This window comes from Anser brachyrhynchus (assembly GCF_964034855.1).
Source record: "Anser brachyrhynchus genome assembly, chromosome: 3".
In the NCBI taxonomy this organism is placed as follows: Eukaryota; Metazoa; Chordata; class Aves; order Anseriformes; family Anatidae; genus Anser; species Anser brachyrhynchus.
Genome location: NC_137696.1, coordinates 115,373,947 through 115,390,121, shown reverse-complemented (window position 1 = coordinate 115,390,121; position 16,175 = coordinate 115,373,947). Strand labels below are relative to the sequence as shown.

The following is a 16,175-nucleotide window of genomic DNA, read 5'->3' as shown; positions in this document are numbered from 1 at the left end:
CAGGGAGCAGGAGCTCTCCCAATAAATGTGTCTTTCCAAGCAACCTCATGTGCGTTTCTTCTTTCCTTTGGAGGAGCAGAGGCACCATTCCCTGCTCACTGCTCGTACCTGCTTGCATGGGCAAGGTGGGCAGCTCTGTTAGCACCTTCTGGAGGAGAGGCCAGGACTAGGATGGCGCTCCAGGTACCTTCCAGGTACCTGAGAGCAGGGACATAGGGCTGGCCTTCCACCTGAGGCCTTCAGAGGCAGCGTGGGCTGCCCCCCTCCCTGGAAGTCCCCTGCACACCACAGCTACGGTTTGGGTCTGGGAGCAGTGTAGGTCCTTCAGGACAACAAGTGGCAGAGAGAAAGCACGTTGAGTGTCTGCCAGGGACAGAGAAGATGGAGGCCCCAGTGCCTGTTGCTCTGGCTGCACTAGGACAGGCAGAACAGCAGACAGGCGCCTCTGTGGGCGTGACTTCTGCTTCTTGCTGTGGGATGGGGTGGGCCCATCTCCTCCAAACCCCTGCCTCTCCCTTTCAAGGAGGATCGGGGCTGTGGCATGGAGGCAGTGACCTGAAAGTCCTGGGAGGGTGCCAGGATCACAGCCCTGAGCTCTGGGGCTCAGCAGCAGCTCTACCTGCCCTAGCATGTGCTGAGGTGAGGAAAAGGCCAAGGAGGAGGACATGAGCAGGATCCCCAAGCCATAGGAAGAGAGCAGTGAGAGCTGACATGGGGGAACACCAGGGAAAAGCTCTTGCAAGTCCCTCTTGCAAGTGCTCTTGCAAAGTCTTGCATTTCCACACTTACATTTCACTAAGAGTGGAAATATTTATGACCTTCACTTCCCTATGCCAAACCAGTAATTCGGTGCTTAAAATTCAGTTGAATTCTCTAAGCTTGATAACCTGTCCCTGTGAAAGTAGTCAGTGACCTGCTTTTATTTCAATCCAGGACTTTCCCACTGTTGTCCTTCCCATTATCTCCCTGGTACCGCTCGGAGTAAGGGCAAGGGGGTGAGCTGGCTGTGGGGGTTCCTGGCTGCCCAGCCGTGGTGAGCCCTCCACACCTTAATTCCCTTTTCAGCAAAGGACCATTGAGTGGTCATACTCTGGGAAGCAGTGCTCCTCTTGGCTGGGGTGGTCTAAACGGGCTCCCTTGGGCCTTCACCATTGTCACTGTGTCACCATCATTGCTTTGATGGACACATGAGGGCCATAAAGCGGTTCATGGTCTCTCAGAAGGGGGAGTGCAGCGCACAACCGGGGGTTCAACCCTACATAGTGAGAGGCCAGAGGCTTTGCAGGGCCCTGCGCAGGGCCAGCTCTCGGCACTAGGGTGGGCTGGCCATGGCCCCGCTGCGCTGAGCTGGCCCGGCCGGGCTGGCTGCTGCCTGGTGCTCGGGTGAAGGTCACCTCCTGGGGCTTAGCTCAGCTCGGGGAGGGCCACCTCATCCCCGCTGTCCCTGCATCACAAACGTTGCCATGGCTGAGCGCTGATGTCACAACAGCTGGGGAGGGATGACAACGCGCATCACAATCGGGGGCGGGCTATATAAGTGGGGCTGAGCGAGGCTGGCTGCCATTTTGCCGTGAGCTGACGAGCGAAGAGGGACAAGCTTGAGCTGGGAAGGTGGAGCAAGGGGACCGTGAGTGCGGTCCAGCCGATCTTCCTCATGCCAGCCAAGTTTGGCTCTCTCTGGCAAGTCATAGGCATGGCTGATGCCTGGGTACTGAGCTTATTCCCCAGCCCAGAAGCCTTCTGGGCCTTCTGCTGCTCCCTGTGGCTCCTGCTGCTGGCGTTTGCCTGCTTCTCCATGATGCCCAGGGCCAAGCCGCAGGTAGGAGTCAGGGCTGGTGCTGAGGCACGCCCTGCCTGGGACGGGAGGCCGTGTCCCAGCCAGGCCTGGCCAGCCTGGGCCAGGAGGCTTGGGGCAGGCACAGGCCTGGCCCTGGCCATGCCCTGGGTTTGTGGATGCCGCTGAGGCTGCTGGGGACTCCCTCTCACCTGCTGCTTTCTGTGTCCATGTAGGAAGGGAGGACGAGGAGGCGCCGTTACAGAAGAAACCAGGAGAACTGCAGAGGTGAGCAGCCCTGGGCAAGGGCAGGTGCCCTGCAAAGACACCGCCTGGCTACATGTGCCAGCTGCCCTACCAGGGGCTCCCAGTCCACTGACTCTCTGTCTTCTCTGCCAACAGTTTGGGATGTCCATGACTCTTCACAGCCCTCAAGAAAGCCGTAAGTGGAGCCATTCCCCCTGGAGCGTGACAGCCTTCTCTGGTCAACCCCACCAAAGGAGGTCCCACTAATGCTGTGCTTTGCCCCTCCACAGATGTCCCAAGCACCCGGAGCTGGATGGTGTGCCTAGATTAGCCCAACTGTTCAACACGATCCTCGAGGACCTCAACAGATACATTGAAATGTGAGGCCACTGAAGAGGGGATGGGAAGGGGAGAAGGGGATGGAGTAGCGGACATTGTCAGGGGAAAAAGACGGGGGGAGGACACAGGGAAATTTGCAGATCTCAAGTCTGAGGGGCAATGCCATTACAGAGGCAATGGATTTACCAGCAAAGTTCAGAGCCTGACAGTGTTCCTCACTTGTCCTGAACTTCTGTACTCAGCGGGTAGGGAGGGAGCCATTGGCACACACTGATTTGGACCCCACGGCAGTAACACTGCCGGCCAGATCCTCTGAGGCAGCAGTAGAGCCCTGAAGTGCTCAGGAGTCCTGGACTCAGCCTTTCCCTCCTCCTCCTCCTCCCACAGGTACAACTTCGAGATTACTGAGGGCACTGATGACTCCCTCAGTCCCATCAGTACAACGGAAACCAGCTCCTCTTCAGGGATGTCTCTGTCTTCTGGGAGAAAGAACTCATGCACTTCTGTCGTCAAAATGGGAGCCCCCTGCTCTTCGAAGGCCTCTCTGTCATCTTGTAGCAATGTATCCCTCACTTCCGTTTTGGACATGGAACCCTGCTGCTCTTCAAGGGACTCCCTTTCCGCTTGGAGTGACAACTCCCTCGCTGCCATTGTGGCAACAAAAGACAGTGGCTCTTCAGAGACCCCTCTGACCCCATGCAAGGACGACTCCCACACTTACACCAGGGTGAGTGAAGGTGCTTCACAGCTGTCACTCACAGCTCTTCTGGACGGAGCAGACATGGTTCAAGCTTCCACGGTCCAGCCTTGTCTGCTTCCCAGTACTGTCCCAGAGGAGCAGCATGACATGGGCACTCACCCATCCTGCACGAAAGAGGTGGCCAGCTGCCACAGGGCCGACAGAGTGCAGCAGCAACAGAAACAACTCCGGGACCAGCAGGGTGCTCCCACCCCACCTCCACTGGTGCCTGATTCCCAGTCCAGGGAAACGGAGGTGCAACAGAAACACCTCCAGGACCAGCAGGGTGCTCCCACCCCACCTCCACTGGTGCCTGATTCCCAGTCCAGGGAAACGGAGGTGCAACAGAAACACCTCCAGGACCAGCAGGGTGCTCCCACCCCACCTCCGCTGGTGCCTGATTCCCAGTCCAGGGAAACGGAGGTGCAACAGAAACACCTCCAGGACCAGCAGGGTGCTCCCACCCCACCTCCACTGGTGCCTGATTCCCAGTCCAGGGAAACGGAGGTGGAACAAAAACACCTCCAGGACCAGCAGGGTGCTCCCACCCCACCTCCACTGGTGCCTGATTCCGAGTCCAGGGAAACGGAGGTGCAACAGAAACAACTCCAGGACCAGCAGGGTGCTCCCACCCCACCTCCACTGGTGCCTGATTCCCAGTCCAGGGAAACGGAGGTGGAACAAAAACACCTCCAGGACCAGCAGGGTGCTCCCACCCCATCTCCACTGGTGCCTGATTCCGAGTCCAGGGAAACGGAGGTGCAACAGAAACAACTCCAGGACCAGCAGGGTGCTCCCACCCCACCTCCACTGGTGCCTGATTCCCAGTCCAGGGAAACGGAGGTACAACAGAAACACCTCCCGGACCAGCAGGGTGCTCCCACCCCACCTCCACTGGTGCCTGATTCCGAGTCCAGGAAAACGGAGGTGGAACAAAAAGAACTACAGGACCAGCAGGGTGCTCCCACCCCACCTCCACTGGTGCCTGATTCCCAGTCCAGGGAAATGGAGGTGCAACAGAAACAACTCTGGGACCAGCAGGGTGCTCCCACCCCACCTTCACTGGAGCCTGATTCCCAGTCCAGGGAAACGGAGGTGCAACAGAAACAACTCCAGGACCAGCAGGGTGCTCCCACCCCACCTCCACTGGTGCCTGATTCCCAGTCCAGGGAAACGGAGGTGCCTTTACCACATCAAGAAACCCAGGAGACCGTGCACTGCCTTGCCCCAAGAAGGAAAGAAGAGGTGAAACTGGAGCTGCCGACTGATGGGGTGGGTCCTCAGCAGCATAGCCCAGCCTCAGTTCCTCAAACGCCTCAGCGACCACCAAAGCCTAATGTGATAGTGATTCCCATGGTGAAGGACATACCGTTCCTGGATGAGGCTGTGAAAAGGCAGCTGGAGCGTCACATTGTAAAAAGGCAGATACAGCGGCGCTTTGGACTGCCAACAAAGGTCCTGGCCTATGAGAAGGACTTCTTAGAACCTATCCTGGAGCAACAAGAATCCCAGCCCCTGTCTTTGCAGAGGTGCATTGGGCAGCCCTACCACTCACCCTTCCAGAATCGGGACAGGTGCACCACAAAGTCAGCAGTGTGTCCCCCTGGCCTGCAGCAAGAGTCCGCAGCCCGGAAGAATACATGCACACGAGGGACACAGACACCTGCCGAGTCTGTGCCAGCAGCTATTCCAAGAGTGGCACAAGGGATGCCTCAGAAGGATGGGAAGAGACCACACTGGAAAAGAGAGTCTGGAGGAACAGCCAGAAGCAGCAGCATGACCAGCAAGAAGACCTTGCCTTGCACCAAAAAGAAGGATCAGGGCTCTGGGACAGAAAGTGATGGTCAAGGTACTTCCCCTTCCATCCAGGAAGAGCAGGCACCGCCACTGAGCAAGGGAGCTCCCCAGGGGCAATCAGAACAGGACTGTGTGAGCCCCACCATCTCCACTGAGACACAAGAATTGCAACTGGAGAAGAATGTTCCCACAGGAGAAGCAGAGCACTCCCAGGAAGGCCAGAGTGGCATCGGTGGGGATGTGGGGACACCTGAGCTGCCATCCAACAGGACATCTCCTTCAAGAAGTAGTCCCCCACAGACACAACATTGCTCTGATGGGACACCCTCAGCTCTGCCAATGCCTCAAGACTCTGCTGGGACCAGTATTCTGACCCCCTACCTGGAAGAGCTGCTCATGACACTCATGGACTGCTACACGGCCAGAACGGCTGCTGAAAACCTGCAGAACCAGCTGCTGGCTTTATGGCTGGAGAAGAACTCAAGCACGGACCAAGCAGCAAAGCACCCCGTTGCCTCACCACGCAGAAGACCAAAAGAATCACAGAAGGGCAAGAGGCACACCCAGGGTGGAGCTGGCTCCAGGAGACCCTGCCCCAAGTGCAGCAGTTCCCTGCACCACAACCTGCCTGGCAGCGTTGGCTCCCAGCCTTCAGCTCCATCTGAGGCTGCAACCCCAGGTGCAGGAAGAAACAGGACAGCAGGAGAGAGGCATCCACCCAAGGAAAGAGCCAAGAGGAAGCAGGGCCAGAAGGTGACTGCTGCTGACACCCAGCAGCCGGAGGGGATCCGTGTGTACAGAAAGTTGATACTGATCCCTCCAGTTGAGGAGGAGAGGCTTCCATCCCAGCGAGCCCCTGCCTGGACCCTGCCATCAGGAACATGGCAGCTCCCCAGACATGCAGCAGCCAGACACAGGAATCATAGGGCAGAGACACCACCTCTGCCAGGCAGCCTCTGCTGTGTGCTCACCCCCATCCTCCTTTGCCTTCAGTGTGCCTGGGACACGCTCCGAGATGCAGGCAAGGCCCTACTTGCCCGCATCAAGAAGTGAGGTGAGGAGCCTCACGGGAAGAGAACCAACGCTGGAAAGCAGTCTCACCACGGGATTAGGGGATTGCTCGGGCTTCCTGCAGAAACAGAAAGCTGCAGCCATCCCTGCCTGGAGCCACCAGGGAGCAGGAGCTCTCCCAATAAATGTGTCTTTCCAAGCAACCTCATGTGCGTTTCTTCTTTCCTTTGGAGGAGCAGAGGCACCATTCCCTGCTCACTGCTCGTACCTGCTTGCATGGGCAAGGTGGGCAGCTCTGTTAGCACCTTCTGGAGGAGAGGCCAGGACTAGGATGGCGCTCCAGGTACCTTCCAGGTACCTGAGAGCAGGGACATAGGGCTGGCCTTCCACCTGAGGCCTTCAGAGGCAGCGTGGGCTGCCCCCCTCCCTGGAAGTCCCCTGCACACCACAGCTACGGTTTGGGTCTGGGAGCAGTGTAGGTCCTTCAGGACAACAAGTGGCAGAGAGAAAGCACGTTGAGTGTCTGCCAGGGACAGAGAAGATGGAGGCCCCAGTGCCTGTTGCTCTGGCTGCACTAGGACAGGCAGAACAGCAGACAGGCGCCTCTGTGGGCGTGACTTCTGCTTCTTGCTGTGGGATGGGGTGGGCCCATCTCCTCCAAACCCCTGCCTCTCCCTTTCAAGGAGGATCGGGGCTGTGGCATGGAGGCAGTGACCTGAAAGTCCTGGGAGGGTGCCAGGATCACAGCCCTGAGCTCTGGGGCTCAGCAGCAGCTCTACCTGCCCTAGCATGTGCTGAGGTGAGGAAAAGGCCAAGGAGGAGGACATGAGCAGGATCCCCAAGCCATAGGAAGAGAGCAGTGAGAGCTGACATGGGGGAACACCAGGGAAAAGCTCTTGCAAGTCCCTCTTGCAAGTGCTCTTGCAAAGTCTTGCATTTCCACACTTACATTTCACTAAGAGTGGAAATATTTATGACCTTCACTTCCCTATGCCAAACCAGTAATTCGGTGCTTAAAATTCAGTTGAATTCTCTAAGCTTGATAACCTGTCCCTGTGAAAGTAGTCAGTGACCTGCTTTTATTTCAATCCAGGACTTTCCCACTGTTGTCCTTCCCATTATCTCCCTGGTACCGCTCGGAGTAAGGGCAAGGGGGTGAGCTGGCTGTGGGGGTTCCTGGCTGCCCAGCCGTGGTGAGCCCTCCACACCTTAATTCCCTTTTCAGCAAAGGACCATTGAGTGGTCATACTCTGGGAAGCAGTGCTCCTCTTGGCTGGGGTGGTCTAAACGGGCTCCCTTGGGCCTTCACCATTGTCACTGTGTCACCATCATTGCTTTGATGGACACATGAGGGCCATAAAGCGGTTCATGGTCTCTCAGAAGGGGGAGTGCAGCGCACAACCGGGGGTTCAACCCTACATAGTGAGAGGCCAGAGGCTTTGCAGGGCCCTGCGCAGGGCCAGCTCTCGGCACTAGGGTGGGCTGGCCATGGCCCCGCTGCGCTGAGCTGGCCCGGCCGGGCTGGCTGCTGCCTGGTGCTCGGGTGAAGGTCACCTCCTGGGGCTTAGCTCAGCTCGGGGAGGGCCACCTCATCCCCGCTGTCCCTGCATCACAAACGTTGCCATGGCTGAGCGCTGATGTCACAACAGCTGGGGAGGGATGACAACGCGCATCACAATCGGGGGCGGGCTATATAAGTGGGGCTGAGCGAGGCTGGCTGCCATTTTGCCGTGAGCTGACGAGCGAAGAGGGACAAGCTTGAGCTGGGAAGGTGGAGCAAGGGGACCGTGAGTGCGGTCCAGCCGATCTTCCTCATGCCAGCCAAGTTTGGCTCTCTCTGGCAAGTCATAGGCATGGCTGATGCCTGGGTACTGAGCTTATTCCCCAGCCCAGAAGCCTTCTGGGCCTTCTGCTGCTCCCTGTGGCTCCTGCTGCTGGCGTTTGCCTGCTTCTCCATGATGCCCAGGGCCAAGCCGCAGGTAGGAGTCAGGGCTGGTGCTGAGGCACGCCCTGCCTGGGACGGGAGGCCGTGTCCCAGCCAGGCCTGGCCAGCCTGGGCCAGGAGGCTTGGGGCAGGCACAGGCCTGGCCCTGGCCATGCCCTGGGTTTGTGGATGCCGCTGAGGCTGCTGGGGACTCCCTCTCACCTGCTGCTTTCTGTGTCCATGTAGGAAGGGAGGACGAGGAGGCGCCGTTACAGAAGAAACCAGGAGAACTGCAGAGGTGAGCAGCCCTGGGCAAGGGCAGGTGCCCTGCAAAGACACCGCCTGGCTACATGTGCCAGCTGCCCTACCAGGGGCTCCCAGTCCACTGACTCTCTGTCTTCTCTGCCAACAGTTTGGGATGTCCATGACTCTTCACAGCCCTCAAGAAAGCCGTAAGTGGAGCCATTCCCCCTGGAGCGTGACAGCCTTCTCTGGTCAACCCCACCAAAGGAGGTCCCACTAATGCTGTGCTTTGCCCCTCCACAGATGTCCCAAGCACCCGGAGCTGGATGGTGTGCCTAGATTAGCCCAACTGTTCAACACGATCCTCGAGGACCTCAACAGATACATTGAAATGTGAGGCCACTGAAGAGGGGATGGGAAGGGGAGAAGGGGATGGAGTAGCGGACATTGTCAGGGGAAAAAGACGGGGGGAGGACACAGGGAAATTTGCAGATCTCAAGTCTGAGGGGCAATGCCATTACAGAGGCAATGGATTTACCAGCAAAGTTCAGAGCCTGACAGTGTTCCTCACTTGTCCTGAACTTCTGTACTCAGCGGGTAGGGAGGGAGCCATTGGCACACACTGATTTGGACCCCACGGCAGTAACACTGCCGGCCAGATCCTCTGAGGCAGCAGTAGAGCCCTGAAGTGCTCAGGAGTCCTGGACTCAGCCTTTCCCTCCTCCTCCTCCTCCCACAGGTACAACTTCGAGATTACTGAGGGCACTGATGACTCCCTCAGTCCCATCAGTACAACGGAAACCAGCTCCTCTTCAGGGATGTCTCTGTCTTCTGGGAGAAAGAACTCATGCACTTCTGTCGTCAAAATGGGAGCCCCCTGCTCTTCGAAGGCCTCTCTGTCATCTTGTAGCAATGTATCCCTCACTTCCGTTTTGGACATGGAACCCTGCTGCTCTTCAAGGGACTCCCTTTCCGCTTGGAGTGACAACTCCCTCGCTGCCATTGTGGCAACAAAAGACAGTGGCTCTTCAGAGACCCCTCTGACCCCATGCAAGGACGACTCCCACACTTACACCAGGGTGAGTGAAGGTGCTTCACAGCTGTCACTCACAGCTCTTCTGGACGGAGCAGACATGGTTCAAGCTTCCACGGTCCAGCCTTGTCTGCTTCCCAGTACTGTCCCAGAGGAGCAGCATGACATGGGCACTCACCCATCCTGCACGAAAGAGGTGGCCAGCTGCCACAGGGCCGACAGAGTGCAGCAGCAACAGAAACAACTCCGGGACCAGCAGGGTGCTCCCACCCCACCTCCACTGGTGCCTGATTCCCAGTCCAGGGAAACGGAGGTGCAACAGAAACACCTCCAGGACCAGCAGGGTGCTCCCACCCCACCTCCACTGGTGCCTGATTCCCAGTCCAGGGAAACGGAGGTGCAACAGAAACACCTCCAGGACCAGCAGGGTGCTCCCACCCCACCTCCGCTGGTGCCTGATTCCCAGTCCAGGGAAACGGAGGTGCAACAGAAACAACTCTGGGACCAGCAGGGTGCTCCCACCCCACCTCCACTGGTGCCTGATTCCCAGTCCAGGGAAACGGAGGTGGAACAAAAACACCTCCAGGACCAGCAGGGTGCTCCCACCCCACCTCCACTGGTGCCTGATTCCGAGTCCAGGGAAACGGAGGTGCAACAGAAACAACTCCAGGACCAGCAGGGTGCTCCCACCCCACCTCCACTGGTGCCTGATTCCCAGTCCAGGGAAACGGAGGTGGAACAAAAACACCTCCAGGACCAGCAGGGTGCTCCCACCCCATCTCCACTGGTGCCTGATTCCGAGTCCAGGGAAACGGAGGTGCAACAGAAACAACTCCAGGACCAGCAGGGTGCTCCCACCCCACCTCCACTGGTGCCTGATTCCCAGTCCAGGGAAACGGAGGTACAACAGAAACACCTCCCGGACCAGCAGGGTGCTCCCACCCCACCTCCACTGGTGCCTGATTCCGAGTCCAGGGAAACGGAGGTGGAACAAAAAGAACTACAGGACCAGCAGGGTGCTCCCACCCCACCTCCACTGGTGCCTGATTCCCAGTCCAGGGAAATGGAGGTGCAACAGAAACAACTCTGGGACCAGCAGGGTGCTCCCACCCCACCTTCACTGGAGCCTGATTCCCAGTCCAGGGAAACGGAGGTGCAACAGAAACAACTCCAGGACCAGCAGGGTGCTCCCACCCCACCTCCACTGGTGCCTGATTCCCAGTCCAGGGAAACGGAGGTGCCTTTACCACATCAAGAAACCCAGGAGACCGTGCACTGCCTTGCCCCAAGAAGGAAAGAAGAGGTGAAACTGGAGCTGCCGACTGATGGGGTGGGTCCTCAGCAGCATAGCCCAGCCTCAGTTCCTCAAACGCCTCAGCGACCACCAAAGCCTAATGTGATAGTGATTCCCATGGTGAAGGACATACCGTTCCTGGATGAGGCTGTGAAAAGGCAGCTGGAGCGTCACATTGTAAAAAGGCAGATACAGCGGCGCTTTGGACTGCCAACAAAGGTCCTGGCCTATGAGAAGGACTTCTTAGAACCTATCCTGGAGCAACAAGAATCCCAGCCCCTGTCTTTGCAGAGGTGCATTGGGCAGCCCTACCACTCACCCTTCCAGAATCGGGACAGGTGCACCACAAAGTCAGCAGTGTGTCCCCCTGGCCTGCAGCAAGAGTCCGCAGCCCGGAAGAATACATGCACACGAGGGACACAGACACCTGCCGAGTCTGTGCCAGCAGCTATTCCAAGAGTGGCACAAGGGATGCCTCAGAAGGATGGGAAGAGACCACACTGGAAAAGAGAGTCTGGAGGAACAGCCAGAAGCAGCAGCATGACCAGCAAGAAGACCTTGCCTTGCACCAAAAAGAAGGATCAGGGCTCTGGGACAGAAAGTGATGGTCAAGGTACTTCCCCTTCCATCCAGGAAGAGCAGGCACCGCCACTGAGCAAGGGAGCTCCCCAGGGGCAATCAGAACAGGACTGTGTGAGCCCCACCATCTCCACTGAGACACAAGAATTGCAACTGGAGAAGAATGTTCCCACAGGAGAAGCAGAGCACTCCCAGGAAGGCCAGAGTGGCATCGGTGGGGATGTGGGGACACCTGAGCTGCCATCCAACAGGACATCTCCTTCAAGAAGTAGTCCCCCACAGACACAACATTGCTCTGATGGGACACCCTCAGCTCTGCCAATGCCTCAAGACTCTGCTGGGACCAGTATTCTGACCCCCTACCTGGAAGAGCTGCTCATGACACTCATGGACTGCTACACGGCCAGAACGGCTGCTGAAAACCTGCAGAACCAGCTGCTGGCTTTATGGCTGGAGAAGAACTCAAGCACGGACCAAGCAGCAAAGCACCCCGTTGCCTCACCACGCAGAAGACCAAAAGAATCACAGAAGGGCAAGAGGCACACCCAGGGTGGAGCTGGCTCCAGGAGACCCTGCCCCAAGTGCAGCAGTTCCCTGCACCACAACCTGCCTGGCAGCGTTGGCTCCCAGCCTTCAGCTCCATCTGAGGCTGCAACCCCAGGTGCAGGAAGAAACAGGACAGCAGGAGAGAGGCATCCACCCAAGGAAAGAGCCAAGAGGAAGCAGGGCCAGAAGGTGACTGCTGCTGACACCCAGCAGCCGGAGGGGATCCGTGTGTACAGAAAGTTGATACTGATCCCTCCAGTTGAGGAGGAGAGGCTTCCATCCCAGCGAGCCCCTGCCTGGACCCTGCCATCAGGAACATGGCAGCTCCCCAGACATGCAGCAGCCAGACACAGGAATCATAGGGCAGAGACACCACCTCTGCCAGGCAGCCTCTGCTGTGTGCTCACCCCCATCCTCCTTTGCCTTCAGTGTGCCTGGGACACGCTCCGAGATGCAGGCAAGGCCCTACTTGCCCGCATCAAGAAGTGAGGTGAGGAGCCTCACGGGAAGAGAACCAACGCTGGAAAGCAGTCTCACCACGGGATTAGGGGATTGCTCGGGCTTCCTGCAGAAACAGAAAGCTGCAGCCATCCCTGCCTGGAGCCACCAGGGAGCAGGAGCTCTCCCAATAAATGTGTCTTTCCAAGCAACCTCATGTGCGTTTCTTCTTTCCTTTGGAGGAGCAGAGGCACCATTCCCTGCTCACTGCTCGTACCTGCTTGCATGGGCAAGGTGGGCAGCTCTGTTAGCACCTTCTGGAGGAGAGGCCAGGACTAGGATGGCGCTCCAGGTACCTTCCAGGTACCTAAGAGCAGGGACATAGGGCTGGCCTTCCACCTGAGGCCTTCAGAGGCAGCGTGGGCTGCCCCCCTCCCTGGAAGTCCCCTGCACACCACAGCTACGGTTTGGGTCTGGGAGCAGTGTAGGTCCTTCAGGACAACAAGTGGCAGAGAGAAAGCACGTTGAGTGTCTGCCAGGGACAGAGAAGATGGAGGCCCCAGTGCCTGTTGCTCTGGCTGCACTAGGACAGGCAGAACAGCAGACAGGCGCCTCTGTGGGCGTGACTTCTGCTTCTTGCTGTGGGATGGGGTGGGCCCATCTCCTCCAAACCCCTGCCTCTCCCTTTCAAGGAGGATCGGGGCTGTGGCATGGAGGCAGTGACCTGAAAGTCCTGGAAGGGTGCCAGGATCACAGCCCTGAGCTCTGGGGCTCAGCAGCAGCTCTACCTGCCCTAGCATGTGCTGAGGTGAGGAAAAGGCCAAGGAGGAGGACATGAGCAGGATCCCCAAGCCATAGGAAGAGAGCAGTGAGAGCTGACATGGGGGAACACCAGGGAAAAGCTCTTGCAAGTCCCTCTTGCAAGTGCTCTTGCAAAGTCTTGCATTTCCACACTTACATTTCACTAAGAGTGGAAATATTTATGACCTTCACTTCCCTATGCCAAACCAGTAATTCGGTGCTTAAAATTCAGTTGAATTCTCTAAGCTTGATAACCTGTCCCTGTGAAAGTAGTCAGTGACCTGCTTTTATTTCAATCCAGGACTTTCCCACTGTTGTCCTTCCCATTATCTCCCTGGTACCGCTCGGAGTAAGGGCAAGGGGGTGAGCTGGCTGTGGGGGTTCCTGGCTGCCCAGCCGTGGTGAGCCCTCCACACCTTAATTCCCTTTTCAGCAAAGGACCATTGAGTGGTCATACTCTGGGAAGCAGTGCTCCTCTTGGCTGGGGTGGTCTAAACGGGCTCCCTTGGGCCTTCACCATTGTCACTGTGTCACCATCATTGCTTTGATGGACACATGAGGGCCATAAAGCGGTTCATGGTCTCTCAGAAGGGGGAGTGCAGCGCACAACCGGGGGTTCAACCCTACATAGTGAGAGGCCAGAGGCTTTGCAGGGCCCTGCGCAGGGCCAGCTCTCGGCACTAGGGTGGGCTGGCCATGGCCCCGCTGCGCTGAGCTGGCCCGGCTGGGCTGGCTGCTGCCTGGTGCTCGGGTGAAGGTCACCTCCTGGGGCTTAGCTCAGCTCGGGGAGGGCCACCTCATCCCCGCTGTCCCTGCATCACAAACGTTGCCATGGCTGAGCGCTGATGTCACAACAGCTGGGGAGGGATGACAACGCGCATCACAATCGGGGGCAGGTTATATAAGTGGGGCTGAGCGAGGCTGGCTGCCATTTTGCCGTGAGCTGACGAGCGAAGAGGGACAAGCTTGAGCTGGGAAGGTGGAGCAAGGGGACCGTGAGTGCGGTCCAGCCGATCTTCCTCATGCCAGCCAAGTTTGGCTCTCTCTGGCAAGTCATAGGCATGGCTGATGCCTGGGTACTGAGCTTATTCCCCAGCCCAGAAGCCTTCTGGGCCTTCTGCTGCTCCCTGTGGCTCCTGCTGCTGGCGTTTGCCTGCTTCTCCATGATGCCCAGGGCCAAGCCGCAGGTAGGAGTCAGGGCTGGTGCTGAGGCACGCCCTGCCTGGGACGGGAGGCCGTGTCCCAGCCAGGCCTGGCCAGCCTGGGCCAGGAGGCTTGGGGCAGGCACAGGCCTGGCCCTGGCCATGCCCTGGGTTTGTGGATGCCGCTGAGGCTGCTGGGGACTCCCTCTCACCTGCTGCTTTCTGTGTCCATGTAGGAAGGGAGGACGAGGAGGCGCCGTTACAGAAGAAACCAGGAGAACTGCAGAGGTGAGCAGCCCTGGGCAAGGGCAGGTGCCCTGCAAAGACACCGCCTGGCTACATGTGCCAGCTGCCCTACCAGGGGCTCCCAGTCCACTGACTCTCTGTCTTCTCTGCCAACAGTTTGGGATGTCCATGACTCTTCACAGCCCTCAAGAAAGCCGTAAGTGGAGCCATTCCCCCTGGAGCGTGACAGCCTTCTCTGGTCAACCCCACCAAAGGAGGTCCCACTAATGCTGTGCTTTGCCCCTCCACAGATGTCCCAAGCACCCGGAGCTGGATGGTGTGCCTAGATTAGCCCAACTGTTCAACACGATCCTCGAGGACCTCAACAGATACATTGAAATGTGAGGCCACTGAAGAGGGGATGGGAAGGGGAGAAGGGGATGGAGTAGCGGACATTGTCAGGGGAAAAAGACGGGGGGAGGACACAGGGAAATTTGCAGATCTCAAGTCTGAGGGGCAATGCCATTACAGAGGCAATGGATTTACCAGCAAAGTTCAGAGCCTGACAGTGTTCCTCACTTGTCCTGAACTTCTGTACTCAGCGGGTAGGGAGGGAGCCATTGGCACACACTGATTTGGACCCCACGGCAGTAACACTGCCGGCCAGATCCTCTGAGGCAGCAGTAGAGCCCTGAAGTGCTCAGGAGTCCTGGACTCAGCCTTTCCCTCCTCCTCCTCCTCCCACAGGTACAACTTCGAGATTACTGAGGGCACTGATGACTCCCTCAGTCCCATCAGTACAACGGAAACCAGCTCCTCTTCAGGGATGTCTCTGTCTTCTGGGAGAAAGAACTCATGCACTTCTGTCGTCAAAATGGGAGCCCCCTGCTCTTCGAAGGCCTCTCTGTCATCTTGTAGCAATGTATCCCTCACTTCCGTTTTGGACATGGAACCCTGCTGCTCTTCAAGGGACTCCCTTTCCGCTCGGAGTGACAACTCCCTCGCTGCCATTGTGGCAACAAAAGACAGTGGCTCTTCAGAGGCCCCTCTGACCCCATGCAAGGACGACTCCCACACTTACACCAGGGTGAGTGAAGGTGCTTCACAGCTGTCACTCACAGCTCTTCTGGACGGAGCAGACATGGTTCAAGCTTCCACGGTCCAGCCTTGTCTGCTTCCCAGTACTGTCCCAGAGGAGCAGCATGACATGGGCACTCACCCATCCTGCACGAAAGAGGTGGCCAGCTGCCACAGGGCCGACAGAGTGCAGCAGCAACAGAAACAACTCCGGGACCAGCAGGGTGCTCCCACCCCACCTCCACTGGTGCCTGATTCCCAGTCCAGGGAAACGGAGGTGCAACAGAAACACCTCCAGGACCAGCAGGGTGCTCCCACCCCACCTCCACTGGTGTCTGATTCCCAGTCCAGGGAAACGGAGGTGCAACAGAAACACCTCCAGGACCAGCAGGGTGCTCCCACCCCACCTCCGCTGGTGCCTGATTCCCAGTCCAGGGAAACGGAGGTGCAACAGAAACACCTCCAGGACCAGCAGGGTGCTCCCACCCCACCTCCACTGGTGCCTGATTCCCAGTCCAGGGAAACGGAGGTGGAACAAAAACACCTCCAGGACCAGCAGGGTGCTCCCACCCCACCTCCACTGGTGCCTGATTCCGAGTCCAGGGAAACGGAGGTGCAACAGAAACAACTCCAGGACCAGCAGGGTGCTCCCACCCCACCTCCACTGGTGCCTGATTCCCAGTCCAGGGAAACGGAGGTGGAACAAAAACACCTCCAGGACCAGCAGGGTGCTCCCACCCCACCTCCACTGGTGCCTGATTCCGAGTCCAGGGAAACGGAGGTGCAACAGAAACAACTCCAGGACCAGCAGGGTGCTCCCACCCCACCTCCACTGGTGCCTGATTCCCAGTCCAGGGAAACGGAGGTGCAACAGAAACACCTCCCGGACCAGCAGGGTGCTCCCACCCCACCTCCACTGGTGCCTGATTCCGAGTCCAGGGAAACGGAGGTGCAACAGAAACACCTC

General features: G+C 58.1%; 2 protein-coding genes across 2 annotated transcripts in view; both read left to right on the top strand.

Annotated features, from left to right (window-relative positions):
• LOC308193673 (uncharacterized protein) overlaps positions 1-9,065 on the top strand; it is a 109,761-nt gene extending 100,696 nt beyond the window's left edge. Inside the window, exons 14-21 of the mRNA XM_080588605.1 lie at positions 2,011-2,062; positions 2,177-2,216; positions 2,311-2,400; positions 2,747-3,086; positions 3,927-8,128; positions 8,243-8,282; positions 8,377-8,466; positions 8,813-9,065. Coding sequence (XP_080444731.1) covers positions 2,011-2,062; positions 2,177-2,216; positions 2,311-2,400; positions 2,747-3,086; positions 3,927-5,948 — 2,544 coding nt within the window. The 3' untranslated portion in view covers positions 5,949-8,128; positions 8,243-8,282; positions 8,377-8,466; positions 8,813-9,065. The remainder of the gene's footprint in view (positions 1-2,010; positions 2,063-2,176; positions 2,217-2,310; positions 2,401-2,746; positions 3,087-3,926; positions 8,129-8,242; positions 8,283-8,376; positions 8,467-8,812) is intronic.
• Positions 8,940-15,085, top strand: LOC308193672 (uncharacterized protein; the record flags this gene model as incomplete). Its single annotated transcript, XM_080588604.1, has 6 exons — positions 8,940-9,152; positions 9,993-12,015; positions 14,143-14,194; positions 14,309-14,348; positions 14,443-14,532; positions 14,879-15,085. 2 exons carry the CDS (start codon positions 8,940-8,942, stop codon positions 12,012-12,014), a joined length of 2,235 nt encoding a protein of 744 aa, XP_080444730.1. The 3' UTR covers position 12,015; positions 14,143-14,194; positions 14,309-14,348; positions 14,443-14,532; positions 14,879-15,085.
• Positions 15,086-16,175: the final 1,090 nt, after the last annotated feature.